Below are 14,748 nucleotides of genomic sequence, written 5' to 3'. Positions count from 1 at the left end.
CCTCCCCAGCCTCCCCCCTCCCCCCCAATCCCAATCCTTCTCCTTCCCCCCCTCCCCCCTCTCCCCCTCCCCCGCACCAGCGTTGTAAACCACCTTTATTTCTATCTCATTATTTAATATTACATAAATAAAATCTCTTTAATATTAAGTTTTCTTCTGTATTGGTTTTTATTTAATAATATGTGTGTATTTTTGTGGTCTTCTAGGAATATCAGTTAATGTCCAGCAGGAAACTGTTTATTTCTCTGAAGGATTTCTCATATGGGTGAAGGAGGTTGCTAATATGTCTGATATGTCTGACCTGAGAATTTTCTACAGAGGTTCAGGATTAATTTCTTCCATCTCCATAGACTGGCTTTACCAGAGAATGTATTTCATCATGGATGAACTGGTGAGACTGAGAATTAAAATTGAATAACTAGCTATTACTGATATTGTGTCTTGGTATATTAACAACTAAACACAATTCTCATATTCAATACATACATACCTACTGAGTACTTTAGCCAGTAGAATAGCACTGAGTCCTAGATCGAGTCCACAGGGGGCCAAGCATTTATTGATGCTAATCCTCACTTCCCATAGTCAGTTGTTTGTTCTTTGTTTGTTTGTTTTGGTCAGTTGTGGAGCTTGAGCTCAGGGCCTGGATGCTGTCCCTGAACTCTTTTGCTTAAGGCTAATGTGCTACCACTTTGAGCTACAGCTCCACTTCCATTTTTCTGGTTGTTAATTGGAGATAAGAGTCTTACAGACTTTTCTGCCTGGGCTGGCTTTGAGCCAAGATCCTCAGATCTCAGCCTCCTGAGTAGCTAGGCTTTGTTTTATATTTTTATTTGTGATAATTAGTTGCATAAGGGAGTTTGATTTTGATATGTCTAGATGTGCTGACAATGGCCCTTAATTAGATCCATCCCCTCCACTACCCTCCCTCCTCTCTACTTCTCCCCTTTCCCACACCAACTTCAAGAAGATCATTGTTCTATTTTCACAGGTATGAAAATAGTTCACAGGTGTGAAAACAGTCATAGTTTCTGTTTGTGATACTTCATCTGTGTTATCATTGCTTGTCATAGGAAAAGTTGATTTGAATTATTCAAAAAGCAGGGTTACTTTAGTAACCAGTCCTGAGATATGTTTTATGTTCTATGTCTTTGAAAGGCGTAACTATAGCTGGAGGCCCATAAGCTTACAATATAGAATATTAACCTTCTTCATTTTAACTTTTGTAATTTTTATTTTTTGCGATACTGGGATTTGAATTTAAGGCCTAGCACTTGCTAGAGCGGTGTCCTGTTACCTAAGCCACATTCCCACACTGTTTTGCTTTTACTTATTTTTTTGTGCATTTTTTTGCCCAGGCTAGCTTTAGATCATTGTCCTTCTATCTATGTCTCCCTATAGCTGAGACCTCAGATGTTTGCCACCATGACTGGTTTATTGGTTAAGATGAGGGTGTTGCTACTTTCTCCCCAGGCTGGTCCAGAATTGCAGTCTTCCCAATCTCTGCTTTCCAAGTACCTGTAATTATAGATATGAGCTATTGCTCCAATCCTCTTCCTTCCCTTTTTAAGACAGAGTCTTGCTATGTCACCTGGCCTTGAACTCAGAATCTTCCAGCCCCCTGATTGCTGGGATTGTAGGTATATACTGATTTAACTAACTTTTTTTTTTTTTTTTTTGGTCATGGGGCCTGAACTCTGGGCCTGGGTGCTGTCCCTCAGCTCTTCAGCTCAAAGCTAGCGCTCTACCACTAGAGCCACAGTGCCACTTCCGGCTTTTTCTGCTTATGTGGTGCTGAGGAATCAAACCCAGGGCCTCATGCATGCAAGGCAAGCACTTTGCCACTGAGCCACCTTCCCAGCCCATGATTTCACTGACTTTAAATATTGTCTTCTTTTGTTTGATCTGAAAAGTATGATTATCACAGTTCCATGCACAGGACAGAGGCTCAGGAAAGTGTTGGTGAACAGAGAATGGACTTTGATCTTATTTATGTGTTTTTGTTTTCCTAGGTGTGTGTCTGTGATTTAGAAAACTGCTCAAATTTTGAGGAAATTACTCTGCCCTCTGTTATGGCACCTCAAAAAGTCGTAGCAGATTCCTACAATGGGTAAGAATAGCCTAGTAAATATGGGCTCTCTTTGTGAAAAGTGCTTTCTAATGAAACATTGGAAAACAAGATGTGCCAGTATCTAATTTCAGGAGAATTCAATTTCCAGGCAAAGCATTTAGTCTCTTATAAAGCCTAGATAAAATTACTTTCAAACTGGATAGTCTACTTCAAAGCAAAAACAACTATATGACAAAGATACTTTGCAAGGGCTCAGTTTTGGATTCTAGTCCTGGTCTCAGGGCTTGAACTCAGGGCCTAGGCACTGCCCTTGAGCTGTTTTTGCTCTCTACCACTTGAGCCAGAGCATTCTAGCACTTTGGTGGTTAATTAGAGATAAGAATCTTGTGAATTTTCATGCCTTGGCTGGCTTTGAACTGTGATTCTCAGGACTCACCCCCCTGAACAGTGAGGTTTACAGAAGTGAGCCACTAACACATGACCGAACTATTTTATATCGAACCGTTTTATGGTTTTCTTTTAACATTTTTAGGTTTGTTGTTTGTTATCCTTAGTAGTTCTATTAAGGGGTTTCAATTCATCATGTTGTTTGTGAGTATAATACACCATAATCAATGTCACCCCCTTCATTATACTCTCCCAGCTCTCCCAACCCCACCTATCCCCTCAATTTACCTAGTTCCAATTTCACCTATATATATTGAATATTATGACTACATCTGCTCACCTTTCATCCTTCCTTGGAAATCTTCAAAGATCCTTTCAATTATGAAATTCTATGATTTGTTCAAGAGCCATTAGTAGCTAGGCGCTAGTAGCTCACATCTATTGTTCCAGCAAATCAGAAGGCTGAGATCTGAGGATTATGGTTTGAAACCAGCCCAGGCAGGAAAGTCCATGAGATTATTTTGAGTTCAACACCAAAAAGACAGAAGTGGAGCTGTGGCTCAAATGGTAGAGCTCTAGCCTTTAGCCAAAAAGCTCTGGGACAGTGCCCAGACCTTGAGTTCCAGCCTCAGGATCAGCCAAAAAAAAAAAAAAAGAAAAAGCTATTGATAATAATTAAGTGACTAAACATTGTCATGACAGCTGGAAGTTTCCAACTTTCCAATCAATAATTTAAATGAGCAGACTATATCTCTTCAGTTATGACCCTTATGTTTTTGTACCTGGGAAGTTCTAGACTTATAAGGAGAGAGAGAAGGGGGGAGGAGGGAGAGAGAGGAGGGAGGGAGAGGGAGAGAGAGAGCTGGTTGCATGGCAAGGGAAAGCAATGCTGAGGAGGTTGTGCAGCTACACTTGCACTGAATCACACCGGGCTTCTTTGTTCCTGCATCAGGTATGTCTTTTATCTCCTGAGAGACGGCATTTACAGAGTTGACCTCCCTGCGCCATCTGGCAGGCCTGCTCCCGCGGTGCGCATTGTGGAGAGTTGGACATTAAAGGACTTTGCAATAAAGCCACAGTCCAAGAGAATCATTTACTTCAATAACACCGCCCAAGCCTTCATGTCCACATTTCTGGATGGCTCAGCTTCCCATCTCATCCTTCCTCATGTCCCCTTCGCTGCTGTGAAGAGCTTTGCTTGTGAAAACAATGACTTCCTTGTCACAGATGGCAAAGCTGTGTTCCAACAGGATTCTCAGTCTTTTAATGAGTTCATTGTGGGATGTGACCTCAGTCGCATAGAAGAATTTGGGTTTGGTAACTTGGTCATTTTCAGCTCATCTGTCCAGCCACACCCGCTGCCAGGCCGCCCACAGGAGCTGTCCGTGCTCTTTGGCTCTCACCAGGCCCTCGTTCAATGGAAGCCTCCCGCCCTTGCCATAGGAGCCAGTGAGTGTGCTGTGCCCAGGGTGGCTGCTGGCCTGCTGGAAGGAGAGGAGGCTGGAGCTGCTTGGCTCTGGGATGCAATTTCTAGAATGCACATATAGTTGTCCACTAGCAGCAGCTACTTAGATATGAACGAGTGTTTATCCAGGTGCTTTGCCTTTATTAGCTTTTCGGTAGGAGGATCTTTATACTTCCCAGTTAGCTTGTAGAGTTGGACATTTATCAGGACTGTACACTCTGACTTTCTAGTTAGAGTGAGTATTAGCAAGGAGGGTATCATACCAGCATTGGGATCTTACATACATTTCAGAAATACCCTGAAGCTCTATGAACTTGACTCTACGTTTTTAGAGAGTCAGTGTGTGAGGAAGTGCTCCAGAACTAGCCTTCAAGGATTCACATGCTGGTTTTGCAGGCAAAATGTCCCTGAACAAGTTACTTAGTCACTCTGTTCCTTGGCTATCATGCTCAAAAAAAGAGATCACTGGTTACATCTTTTCTTTGTGTATGGTAGTTTACCAACTTTGGTCCATCAGGGAGTACTGTTTAACAAATGACCATGTGTGCCTTTAAGACAAAGTTAAATTATTCCTATCCAGGCATGGTGGCACATTCCTGCAACCTCAACTCTTTAGGATGTGGAAGAAGGAAGATTATGAGTTCTAGGTTAGTCCTGGGTAAGCTAGTGAGACTATATCTCAAAAACAAAATAAAAACAAATGGGTTTGTGGCATGGCTTAAGTGGTAGAGTACATTCCTGACAAAAGCAAGATCTTGCATTTAATTTACCATATCATAAAAGGTAATTACTATTGCTTGTTGCATATATCAAAACTGGCTGAGGATGAATAGGAAGCTTTTTCTTTCTTTTCTTTTCTTTTTTTTTTGGTTGTGGGGCTTAAGCTCTGAGCCTGGGCACTGTCCCTCTGCTCTTTAGCTCAAGGCAAGTGCTCTACCACTTGAGCCATAGCACCACTTCTGGTTTGCTGGTGATATATTGGAGATAAGAGTCTCACATTTTCCTGCCCAGCCTGGCTTTGAACTGCAATCCTCAAATCTCCGCCTCCTGAGTTTTGAGTCAGGTTTGAGTCACCAGCACCTGACAGCTTTTTCTTCACATATGGATTTTTTTGAAATTACTGTCTAAACACTGAACAGACATTCATCATTAAGCATTTTTCTTAAGAGCCTGGTTATACTAGTATTATAGAGATATAATATTACAGTATATTTCTAGTATACCTGGTTTAATTTAATATTAAAGAGAACCCCTCCAACAGTCAATTGATGCTGATCACATAGCTTTGACTGAAGGGCAATACTAACTTGTTGGACATGAAGTCTCAGAAAGGGCATGTGTTTGTTTAGGTCACACTGACCCCGATGATTAGTGTGGTAATAGGCCTTACTGAACAATGAATCTGCCATTTGAGATAAGGCTGTTGATGAGCTTACTGGCAGTTCTTGGCTTGCTCTTGTCTTGGCCAATGACATGTTGAATTCTTTAGGCCCGTCTGCCTGGCAGAACTGGACTTATGAAGTGAAAGTGTCAACCCAAGATCATCCCGAAATCACTCAAGTTTTCTCCAATATAAGTGGGACTATGCTTAATGTACCTGAGCTGCAGAGTGCTACGAAGTACAAGGTGTCTGTGAGAGCAAGTTCTCCCAAGGGCCCAGGACCGTGGTCAGAGCCCTCTGTGGGGACTACCTTGGTGCCAGGTGAGACAATGTTTTGGATTTAAAGGAGTAATTCTGAGAAGAAGAAGATCAGCCAGTAAAATTCCTTCCTATGAGCGGTGGAGTGGTTCAAGCAGTAGAGCATCTGTCTAGCAAGTGCAAGGCTCTGAATTTAATCCTTAGAACTGTAAAACAAAACAAAACAAAACAAAAAAAATCCTTGCCTCAAATGTGATAAATAAATGAGAATGCAGTCCCTCCTTCCCTCCCTCCCTCCCTCCCTCCCTCCCTCCCTCCCTTTCTCCCTCCCTCCCTCCCTCCCTCCTTCCTTCCTTCCTTCCTTCTTTCCTTCCTTCCTTCCTTCCTTCTTTCCTTCTTTCCCTCCCTTTCTCCCCCCAGCCCCACCCCCCGTCAGTTGTGGTGCTTGAGCCTCAGTTGTGGTGCTTGAGCCATAGCTCCACTTCCAGTGTTTGAATGGTTAATTGGAGATAGGAGTCTCACAGGGACTTTTCTGCATGGACTGGCTTCAACCCACAATCCCTAGATCTCAGCCTCTGGAGTAGCTAGGATTAGCTACTGTAGCTAGCCATTGGCACCTGGCCCAAGAATGAGGTTCCTTAAGGATGTGTTTTGTAATTGAATTTGTAGAGCAAATAAACACTGCAACATCTATGTTTTTAACTTGCTCTTTAAAAAAACTTTCCAAGATATATTTGAAGTAACCAGATGACTTTCTTCCTCTTCATGGGCTTCCTGTTTTTTAGTTTATTAAGCTAAAGGCTTTCTGAACTCTGATGGTTTTGGAGACAGAAGTAGAGGTGCTCTTAATTCTGCTAAATTCCACCCTTCTCTGAAAGAAAAATGAAAGAATAACTCTGTTATTCATATGGCTGTTATAATTTATTCTGGAGGTGTCCAAAGGAACCATGGCAAGTAGTGATCACAAGAGTGGAGGTGTCTGCCATGACCAGGACATTGTGACAGTCATGTATAGTCATGAAACAAACAGTTATCTTCACCTTTTTTTTTTTTTGCTGGTCGTGGGGCCTGAACTCTGGGCCTAGGCGCTGTCCCTCAGCTCTTCAGCTCAATGCCAGTGCCCTACCACTTGAGCCACAGCACCACTTCCAGCTTTTTCTACTTATGTGGTGCTAAGGAATCAAACCCAGGGCCTCATGCATGCAAGACAAGCACTCTACCACTGAGCCACCTTCCCAGCCCCAGTTATCTTCACCTTCCACTTCAGATATTTATGCAAAAATCCGGAAATATGTTAAGTATGATAGATAATTCTCCTAAGGAGATACAATTATTCATATCCTTCCATGGTACTTTTCAAAATGCTGATATTCTTTTACGAAAAGAAAAGATATTCTAGAGCATAAGATATATGCTTAAAATGAGCTTTCTGTGATACTTTTTAAAATTTTATTTTCTTTTTACCAAATAGCTATTGAACCACCATTTATCATGGCTGTAAAGGAAGATGGACTTTGGAGCAAACCATTAAATAGCTTTGGCCCAGGAGAGTTCTTGTCCTCTGACATAGGGAATGTGTCAGGTAAGCACTATCATGTACTAAGATGACAGGTTTCTATTCCTGACTTTCAAGTTATTTAATAAATAGAAAACAAATTGGGTACTAGCTCTGAGATCTTTGCTTTTACTAGTGAAAGGAAAAAATGCTGACCGGACAATACTCGTAGTGCTATTGCTTGAAAATGTCAGTTCTCAAGTAGGGATGCTATTTATGAAGTCACACACTGTGAAGTTATTTATTGATTGATGTCCACTTTGGGAAGGCTTTGATATAATGTTCTGGTGTTGTAATTTATCAATGTCATGTTGGCAGCAAAGACAGATATTTTTTAAGTAATCCTTTTACCATGAGTTTTATTTATAAAACTGGAGTGAAAAATACATGATGGAGTTTTCAATAAAATGTAGGGAAAAAAACATGTTGATAAAGAGGATTATTAAATTTTTCTAGAAGAAGAAAAGTATTCTAAGGTGGCATGTGCATGACTTTGCCTGAAGATGACATCTTCCACAGTTATTTATCTTATTTACAAACTTAGCTATTAAAAGTGTGAAAGCAAAAAAGGCATTAGTGACTCATGTCTGTAATCCTAGCTACTCAGGAGGCTGAGATTTGAGGATCACAGTTCAAAGCCAGCCCAGGCAAGAAAGTTTGTAAAAATCTTATCTCCAACTAACTACTTAAATGCCAGAAATGACCCTGTATCTCAAAGTGGCAGAGCACTAGCCTTAAGCACAAAAGCTTAGGGACATACCAGGCCCTGAGTTCAAGCCCCTGGACAGGCACACACACACACAAAAGTAGCAAACCATTTCTAGTAAATAAAGGAGTTGGAATTAGCAAGTAACATGATACTGATAAGAAGAACATCATTTGGAGTAAGCCAGAATCTGGGCTTCCCTGCTTTTTGTTGGTAAGATTTCTGATAGAATGGACAATCTCACCAAATCTTAGGCTGTTATCTTAAAAATGATGATAATTACATATAGCTTTGTTTTAGGGGTTAAATTAGGCAAGTAAAGTTACTTGAGACAATGTTTGGCAGAGAGGAAATATTCAGTGTGCTCAGTTAGTTCCTCCAGTTTAAAGTTGCAACAATGAGAAGTACAAGTTGTCATGTCGAAAAACGAGCTTTACAACATTGGTGCGTGGGGGTGGGGGGGGAGGCTGGGAAGGGATGTGAAGGGTAAACAAAGGAGGAGGCTGCAATGCTTGATAAGAAATGTACACACTATCCTGCCCATGTAATTGTAACCCCTCTGTACAGTATGTTTACAAAATAAAATAAAATAAAATAAGAAAAAATTTTATATTTACATTAGTGTCATATTCTAGAGCAATCACTGGAGTTCTTATATATCAGAGGAGGCCTTAAAGTTATCTATGACTGTTTATCATTGGCTGGTACCTTTAATCCTAGTTCCTCAGGAGGCTGAGTTTCAGTACCATCCCTGGGAGGAAAGTCTATGAGACTCTTATCTGCAATTAACTACAAAAAGCCAGAAATGGAGCCTGTTGATCAAGTTGGTAGAGAGCTAGCCTTGAGCAAAAAGGCTAAGAGACAGGCCCAAGCCCTGAGTTTAAACCCCAGTACTGGCAAACACACACACACACACACACACACACACACACACACACACACACACCTCCCCACCATGATAGCTATATTGCTACTGATATATGTCTATATTATTCAGGCACTGTGATATATATATATATATGTGTGTGTGTACGTATATCAATTGATTTATTGATCTGTTGATAGATGTATCACAGTGCCTAAATGCTTTAAGTCATGATGTTTTTGTTGGCATACATGAAAAATAACTGCTAATTGGGTTTTGTGTTTGTTTTGAGACATGGATTGGTACAACAACAGCCTCTACTACAGTGACATGAACGGTGATGTTTATGTGTGGCCGCTAAATGGGACAGATACTTCAGAATATTATCACATCCCCAGCATCACAGGAGCAGGGGCGTTAGCTTTTGAGTGGCTGGGTCACTTCCTCTACTGGGCTGGGAAGACATATGTGGTAAGTCAAGCCCAGCACTCAGTGATCTAAAGCAATCCAGCTTCAGTGACTTGTACTACACTTTAGTTCATGAATACTTGTATACCACCTGAGATAAAATGGATAAAATATTGGTGGTATATACTACTCTCTACTAAAGTGAATTTATGTATACCACTATTGTTTTTATTCTTTATAGACTTTCATCACTATCTTAAAATAAATACATTAAAATGCTCAACTGAGAGTCAGAGGGTAAGTATGTGCTTGCAATCCCACAATATGGTCCAAGGCTAGCCTGGACAAAAAGCATGAGACCCTATCTGAGAAATAACTAAAGCAAAAAAATGGCTGAAGTGTCGCCCAAGTGCCTAGCTTGAGTTCAAATCCTGGCACCATACAAAACATGGTTTAGTTTAAAAATACTTTAAAGAAGTGGAAGGATAGCTGGGCGCTGGTGGCTCACGCTTGTAATCCTATCTACTCAGGAGGCTTAGATCTGAGGATCACAGTTCAAAGGCAGCCTGGGCAGGAAAGGCTGTGAGACTCTTATCTCCAAGTAACCACCAGAAAACCAGAAGTGGCTCTGTGGCTCAAGTGGTAGAGCGCTCGCCTTGAGCTGAAGAGCTGAGGGACAGTGCCCAGGTCCAAAGACCGCCAAAAAAAAAAAAAAAAAAAAAAAAAGTGGAAGGGTAAATATAAAGATGAGTTAAATATTTAACTTTAATTCCAGGACAAATTTGTTTAACACAGTTTACATGTGATGAAGAAAAAATACAACGAACAGAAATTATTTATACATTTACTATGAGGGTTGCAGGAGCTAATATTTTAAAGAATGGAAAACATACTATATTTGTCATATAATAGGTAGTATGGAACGGTAAAACTAGTATTGGGGAGATATATGATAGAGAGGAATAAATAGAGGAGTTTTTCTTTTTTGCCAGTTGTAGAGCTTGAACTCGGGGCCTGAGCACTGTTCCTGAGCTTCTTTTGCTCCAGGCTAGCACTCTACCAGTTGAGCCACAGCACCACTTCTGGCTTTTTCTGTGTATGTGGTACTGCGGAACTGAACCCAGAGCTTTATGCATGCCAGGCAAGCACTCTACCACTGAACCACATTCCCAGCCCAGTAGTCATCTTCTATGAGGACATGTGTGTATCTTTTAAGAATTCATTAAAACATTGTCATTAATGATGATTTTGATTGTCTGGATGTATTACTGGGAATTTTAAATGTTTTATCTCTAAATTAATTTATTTCCTTTCTGTTTGAAGATATGAAAAGAGGTAAGTTCCACAAAGGCAAGTGCCATGTTTGTTTGCTGTTATGTTTTCAAGGCTTAGCAAGTACTCAGCATATAGGGTTGATAAATAATTGTGATTGAAAGTAAATGAATGAATGGGTGCATGGATGGATGGATTGATGAATGGATGGATGGATGGAAGAATGCAACAGCTTACTAATAATTGCAACAAATTGTTGTGATAATGATGCCATTTGAGACTCATTAACTGACTACACTATTATGTTTTTCTAGATACAAAGGCAGTCTGTGTTGACTGGACACACTGACATTGTGACCCATGTGAAGCTACTGGTGAACGACATGGTGGTAGATTCAGTCGGTGGCTATCTCTATTGGACCACATTCTACTCAGTTGAAAGCACTAGGCTAAATGGGGAAAGTTCCCTTATACTACAGGCACAGCCCTGGTTTTCTGGGAAAAAGGTGACAAATTAAAAATAAGAGTTAAAAATAAGATCTGGTCATTCAATAATACCAAATAGTGATAGTCTATAGTTATGATTGTATCATATCTTCATATGGTGAGTAGTTGAGGTATAATCCTATAGGAAGTGTTATTACAGTGAAACCTTGTTATAACCTAAAAATTTCTAAGCATTATTTGATGGTCATAATTGATTATGCAGTTCAAATATGTAACATGGATATTTTAGTAGTTTGCTTTTATCTTGAGTAGACTCCTATTTGGCAGCTTTAAATTTTTCTGTTTTTATAGTCTTAAAAGCACTTCAGAACCTCTTAGTGGGTGTTGTTTATGTGTCTTATTATTTTTAATAAACTTTGGATGCTGACTTTTCTAAAAAGCATACAGCTTAGGTAACTTGTTCGACTTCTCTGTTTCATTACTGGAAAATGGACTGCTATGAAGACTGAGTAAGCTAATTCATGTGAAGTCCTGAGAATGTTTTCAGAAGTCTGACAAGTAGTCTGCATTAAACTATTAGTATGCAAAGGAACATTTGCTATAGGAATATTCCACAAATATTATTTTTCCTTCTTCAACTTCGTACCTTTTAAACTATCCTTTAGATATCTACATTTCTGGTTCTTATTTTTTTCTGACTGAAATAGTGATATATGCCCACTGTAGACAATTTGCAAATTACAGAAAAAATGCCATAAAGAACATAAAGAGGGAAGATATCATTTACTTTCTTTGTAACTAACATATTTTAAACATTTTCTTCTTCTTGAGTGTTTTTCTTTAGAGATAAAAGTATACAATACAAATAAACAATATCATATATATATATATATATATATATATATACTTAGGTCTCTCTATATGTGTGTATACATGTATGCATGTATATATATGCATCTAAAAATCATATGGTTTTCTCAATAGCAGGCTAACGTGTCAAAAGGTATTTTTAGTTCTATGACATTTTTAATTCTTATTGTACACTTTTTACATTTTCACTGACTCATCACTTTTGTTTAAATGCTCACAATATAGTCATCAGCTACTCCTTTCTGATACCTCTCAGGCTCCAGGTTGGTTACAGGAGGGACTCTCAGCTATGTGAAATATATTCATGAAGCCAAATAAGTTTCTTTGATAGTAGTTTTTATCTAATGTACTCCCTAGAAGCACTCTTTCTTTAGCCCTTTTAAATGAAAAGTTAATTTATTATTTAGATAACTTTAGCTAATCTCATTATAAATAATCAATCATTATTAACCCAACTTCACTTCAGGGTGATTTTACCTAGGCAACTTGAAGACAAAGAAAGAGTAGTATGAAGTGTTTTTTCACACGTCATCTGGAAATAGGACATCATATACACATAATTATCTGATGAAAATACATACACACGTTGAGTGTCAGGAATTTTTTGGTTGGGTTAATAAAAAAGTATAATTTAAAAGAGTTCAAATCATTGGCTTTCAAATTTGGTGGCACATGAAATACCTGAGGATTTTTTTAAGCATTCTGGAAACATGATTTCTTTCTTAGGGATAATAATTAAATATTATGTAGCCTGGTCATTGAAATGGAAAAAAAAACTGTTTGACAATCACTGGCTTGAACAGGAACAAGCATCATTGCCTCGTGTGTCTGAGGAACCCAAAGTTATGACTAACTTTAGGGAAGGCTTGATGCAGACTTAAAATTTCCCATGGGTCTGGAATTTGATCTAGAATTTGTATCTGTACTAAATTGCCAGGTGATGTTTTTTGTTGCTGATCTGAGAATTGCACATTGATAACCACTGGAGCTAAATATATAAAAGTGAGAAATGGGTATATTTCTACCTTTTAGGAAACTCGTAGTTATATACAAATGACATAATAAAGGCATCATCATATAATGTCGATATTCAGAAAAAAGGTTAAACTGACTAAGTTTATTATTTCACAAAAGATGTGAAGTGGGGGTTTGTAGTTGAAGTGTGACCTAATCAGAACATTTGATTAATTTTCTCACTTTATTCTCTGTTTAGGTTATTGCTCTAACTTTGGACCTCAGTGATCAGCTCCTCTATTGGTTGGTTCAGGACAATCAGTGTATTCACCTATACACATCTATTCTTCGAGGACAGAGGTAACAAATGTCTCTTAAAGGCAATTGGTTAAAAAGGGAATAACTTGCTCCACAGTGTGGATGATTTGTGTAGGGAGATGTAAGAGTAATGTGCTTCCACACTGGGATGGAATAGAGACCCTCCAAAGTGATTCAAAAAAATGAAGCTTGATGAGTAAATGAACTTATAAGGGATTTCCTCCAGAACCGTGAGTGACTACAGAGGGCTGCATCCACCTGATTGTGCCCAAGTGGCTAAAGTTGCCACTGCCCTGCCTATTTTATGTGATGCTAATCTGTAACAGAAAACTAGATGTAGAGCACCATCTAATGGTAGAACAGCGCAGAGGACTAATAAGTTTAAATACAAAGACACACACTTGGGGGAAGTTATTGTTGTTTTTAAATTTTATTTTATTGTAAAGATGCTGTACAGAGGGGTTGCAGTTACATGAGTAAGGTAATGAGTACATTTCTTGTCGAGCATTGTTATCCTCTTCCTTGTTGTTTTCCCACTAATCCTTCCCTCCCCCACCTCCCTCATGCCTCTTCCCACCCCCTAAGTTGTAAACTTCATTTCCAATATACTGTCTTGTGGGTGCCACTGTTGCAATGGGTCATCCTGTGTCCTTGTTTCAGCGTTTTTGTTATTCCCCTTCCCCTCCACAAATTAGACAAATGTATATACAAGATGCTGGCACCAAAATCAAGTAGAGTGACAACAGGGATTATCCCATAGGGGGAAGAACATACAAAGGAAATTTTAAAAAAATCACATAGTACATTAAAAACAACAACAAAGAAAGATCTCTTGTGTCCATATCTTGGGGTTCATTTCACTTAGCATCACCTTATATGGTAACCATCTGATATATTATCCTAGACGTAGTTATTTGTTTATGTATACTCTAGCCTAGCTCTTATCAAGAATTCTTTGGTCTTGGCAAACATGGTCTAATAGAAGGAAGTATGGTTTGTTTTGCTTCCTTTTTGTTTTTGCTTCCCTTTCTGCCTCTCTTCTCCATTTCTCCTCTACTCTCCCCTCCTCTTCCCTTCTTTCCCTTCCCCTTCCCTTCCTGTCCCTTCCTTCCTTCCTTCCTTCCTTCCTTTCTTCCTTCCTTCCTTCCTTCCTTCCTTCCTTCCTTCCTTCCTTCCTTCCTTCCTTCCTTCCTTCTTTCCTTCCTCCCTCCCTCCCTTCCTCCCTCCCTCCCTTCTTCCCTCCCTCCCTTCCTTCCTTCCAACAGGATGGCTCACTATGTATGCTGAGCTGCCCTTAAACACACAGGCCTCTAGTCTCTGTCTCCTGATTAGAATGAAAAGTCTGCACCACTATCCTCCAGTCCACATTTATTTATTTATTTATTTATATTTTGTGATACAAACACACATACGTGAGCACAAGCGTGTGTGTGTGTGTGATAGCTTGGGCACTATCTCTGAGCTTTTTTGCACAAGTCTAGTGCTCTACCACTTGAGTCACAGCTCCATTTCTGGTTTCTTGAAGTTAGTTGGAGATAGAGATTCAAGGACTTTTCTATCCAGGCTAGCTTTAAATTGTGATCCTTAGATCTCAGCCTCATGAGTAGCTAAGATTACAAGTGTGAGCCCCTGACACCAGGCCCAGCTCATGTTTTTATTTCTTGAGAAAGTCATGAGGAATTGAGATCAGCTTCATCCATATGTAGAATATCTGGCATTATGTCCACATTTTATAGATGGTTAAATAAGAAGTAAAGGGCTGGGAAGGTGGCTCAGTGGTAGAGTGCTTGC

General features: G+C 39.5%; 1 protein-coding gene across 3 annotated transcripts in view; it reads left to right on the top strand.

The window, feature by feature from the left end:
• Positions 1 to 14,748, top strand: part of Ros1 (ROS proto-oncogene 1, receptor tyrosine kinase) — a 97,999-nt gene that overhangs the window by 28,316 nt on the left and 54,935 nt on the right. For all 3 annotated transcript variants that reach the window (XM_070015310.1, XM_070015311.1, XM_070015309.1), the window contains exons 11-18: positions 207 to 391; positions 2,013 to 2,110; positions 3,411 to 3,907; positions 5,413 to 5,625; positions 7,034 to 7,144; positions 8,981 to 9,159; positions 10,683 to 10,874; positions 12,899 to 12,999. In XM_070015310.1, coding sequence (XP_069871411.1) covers positions 207 to 391; positions 2,013 to 2,110; positions 3,411 to 3,907; positions 5,413 to 5,625; positions 7,034 to 7,144; positions 8,981 to 9,159; positions 10,683 to 10,874; positions 12,899 to 12,999 — 1,576 coding nt within the window. The remainder of the gene's footprint in view (positions 1 to 206; positions 392 to 2,012; positions 2,111 to 3,410; positions 3,908 to 5,412; positions 5,626 to 7,033; positions 7,145 to 8,980; positions 9,160 to 10,682; positions 10,875 to 12,898; positions 13,000 to 14,748) is intronic.

Source organism: Dipodomys merriami, unplaced genomic scaffold (assembly GCF_024711535.1).
Source record: "Dipodomys merriami isolate MVZ:Mamm:240054 unplaced genomic scaffold, mDipMer1.0.p SCAF_112, whole genome shotgun sequence".
NCBI classification, from domain to species: Eukaryota; Metazoa; Chordata; class Mammalia; order Rodentia; family Heteromyidae; genus Dipodomys; species Dipodomys merriami.
This window is presented reverse-complemented; position numbering and strand designations above follow the sequence as displayed.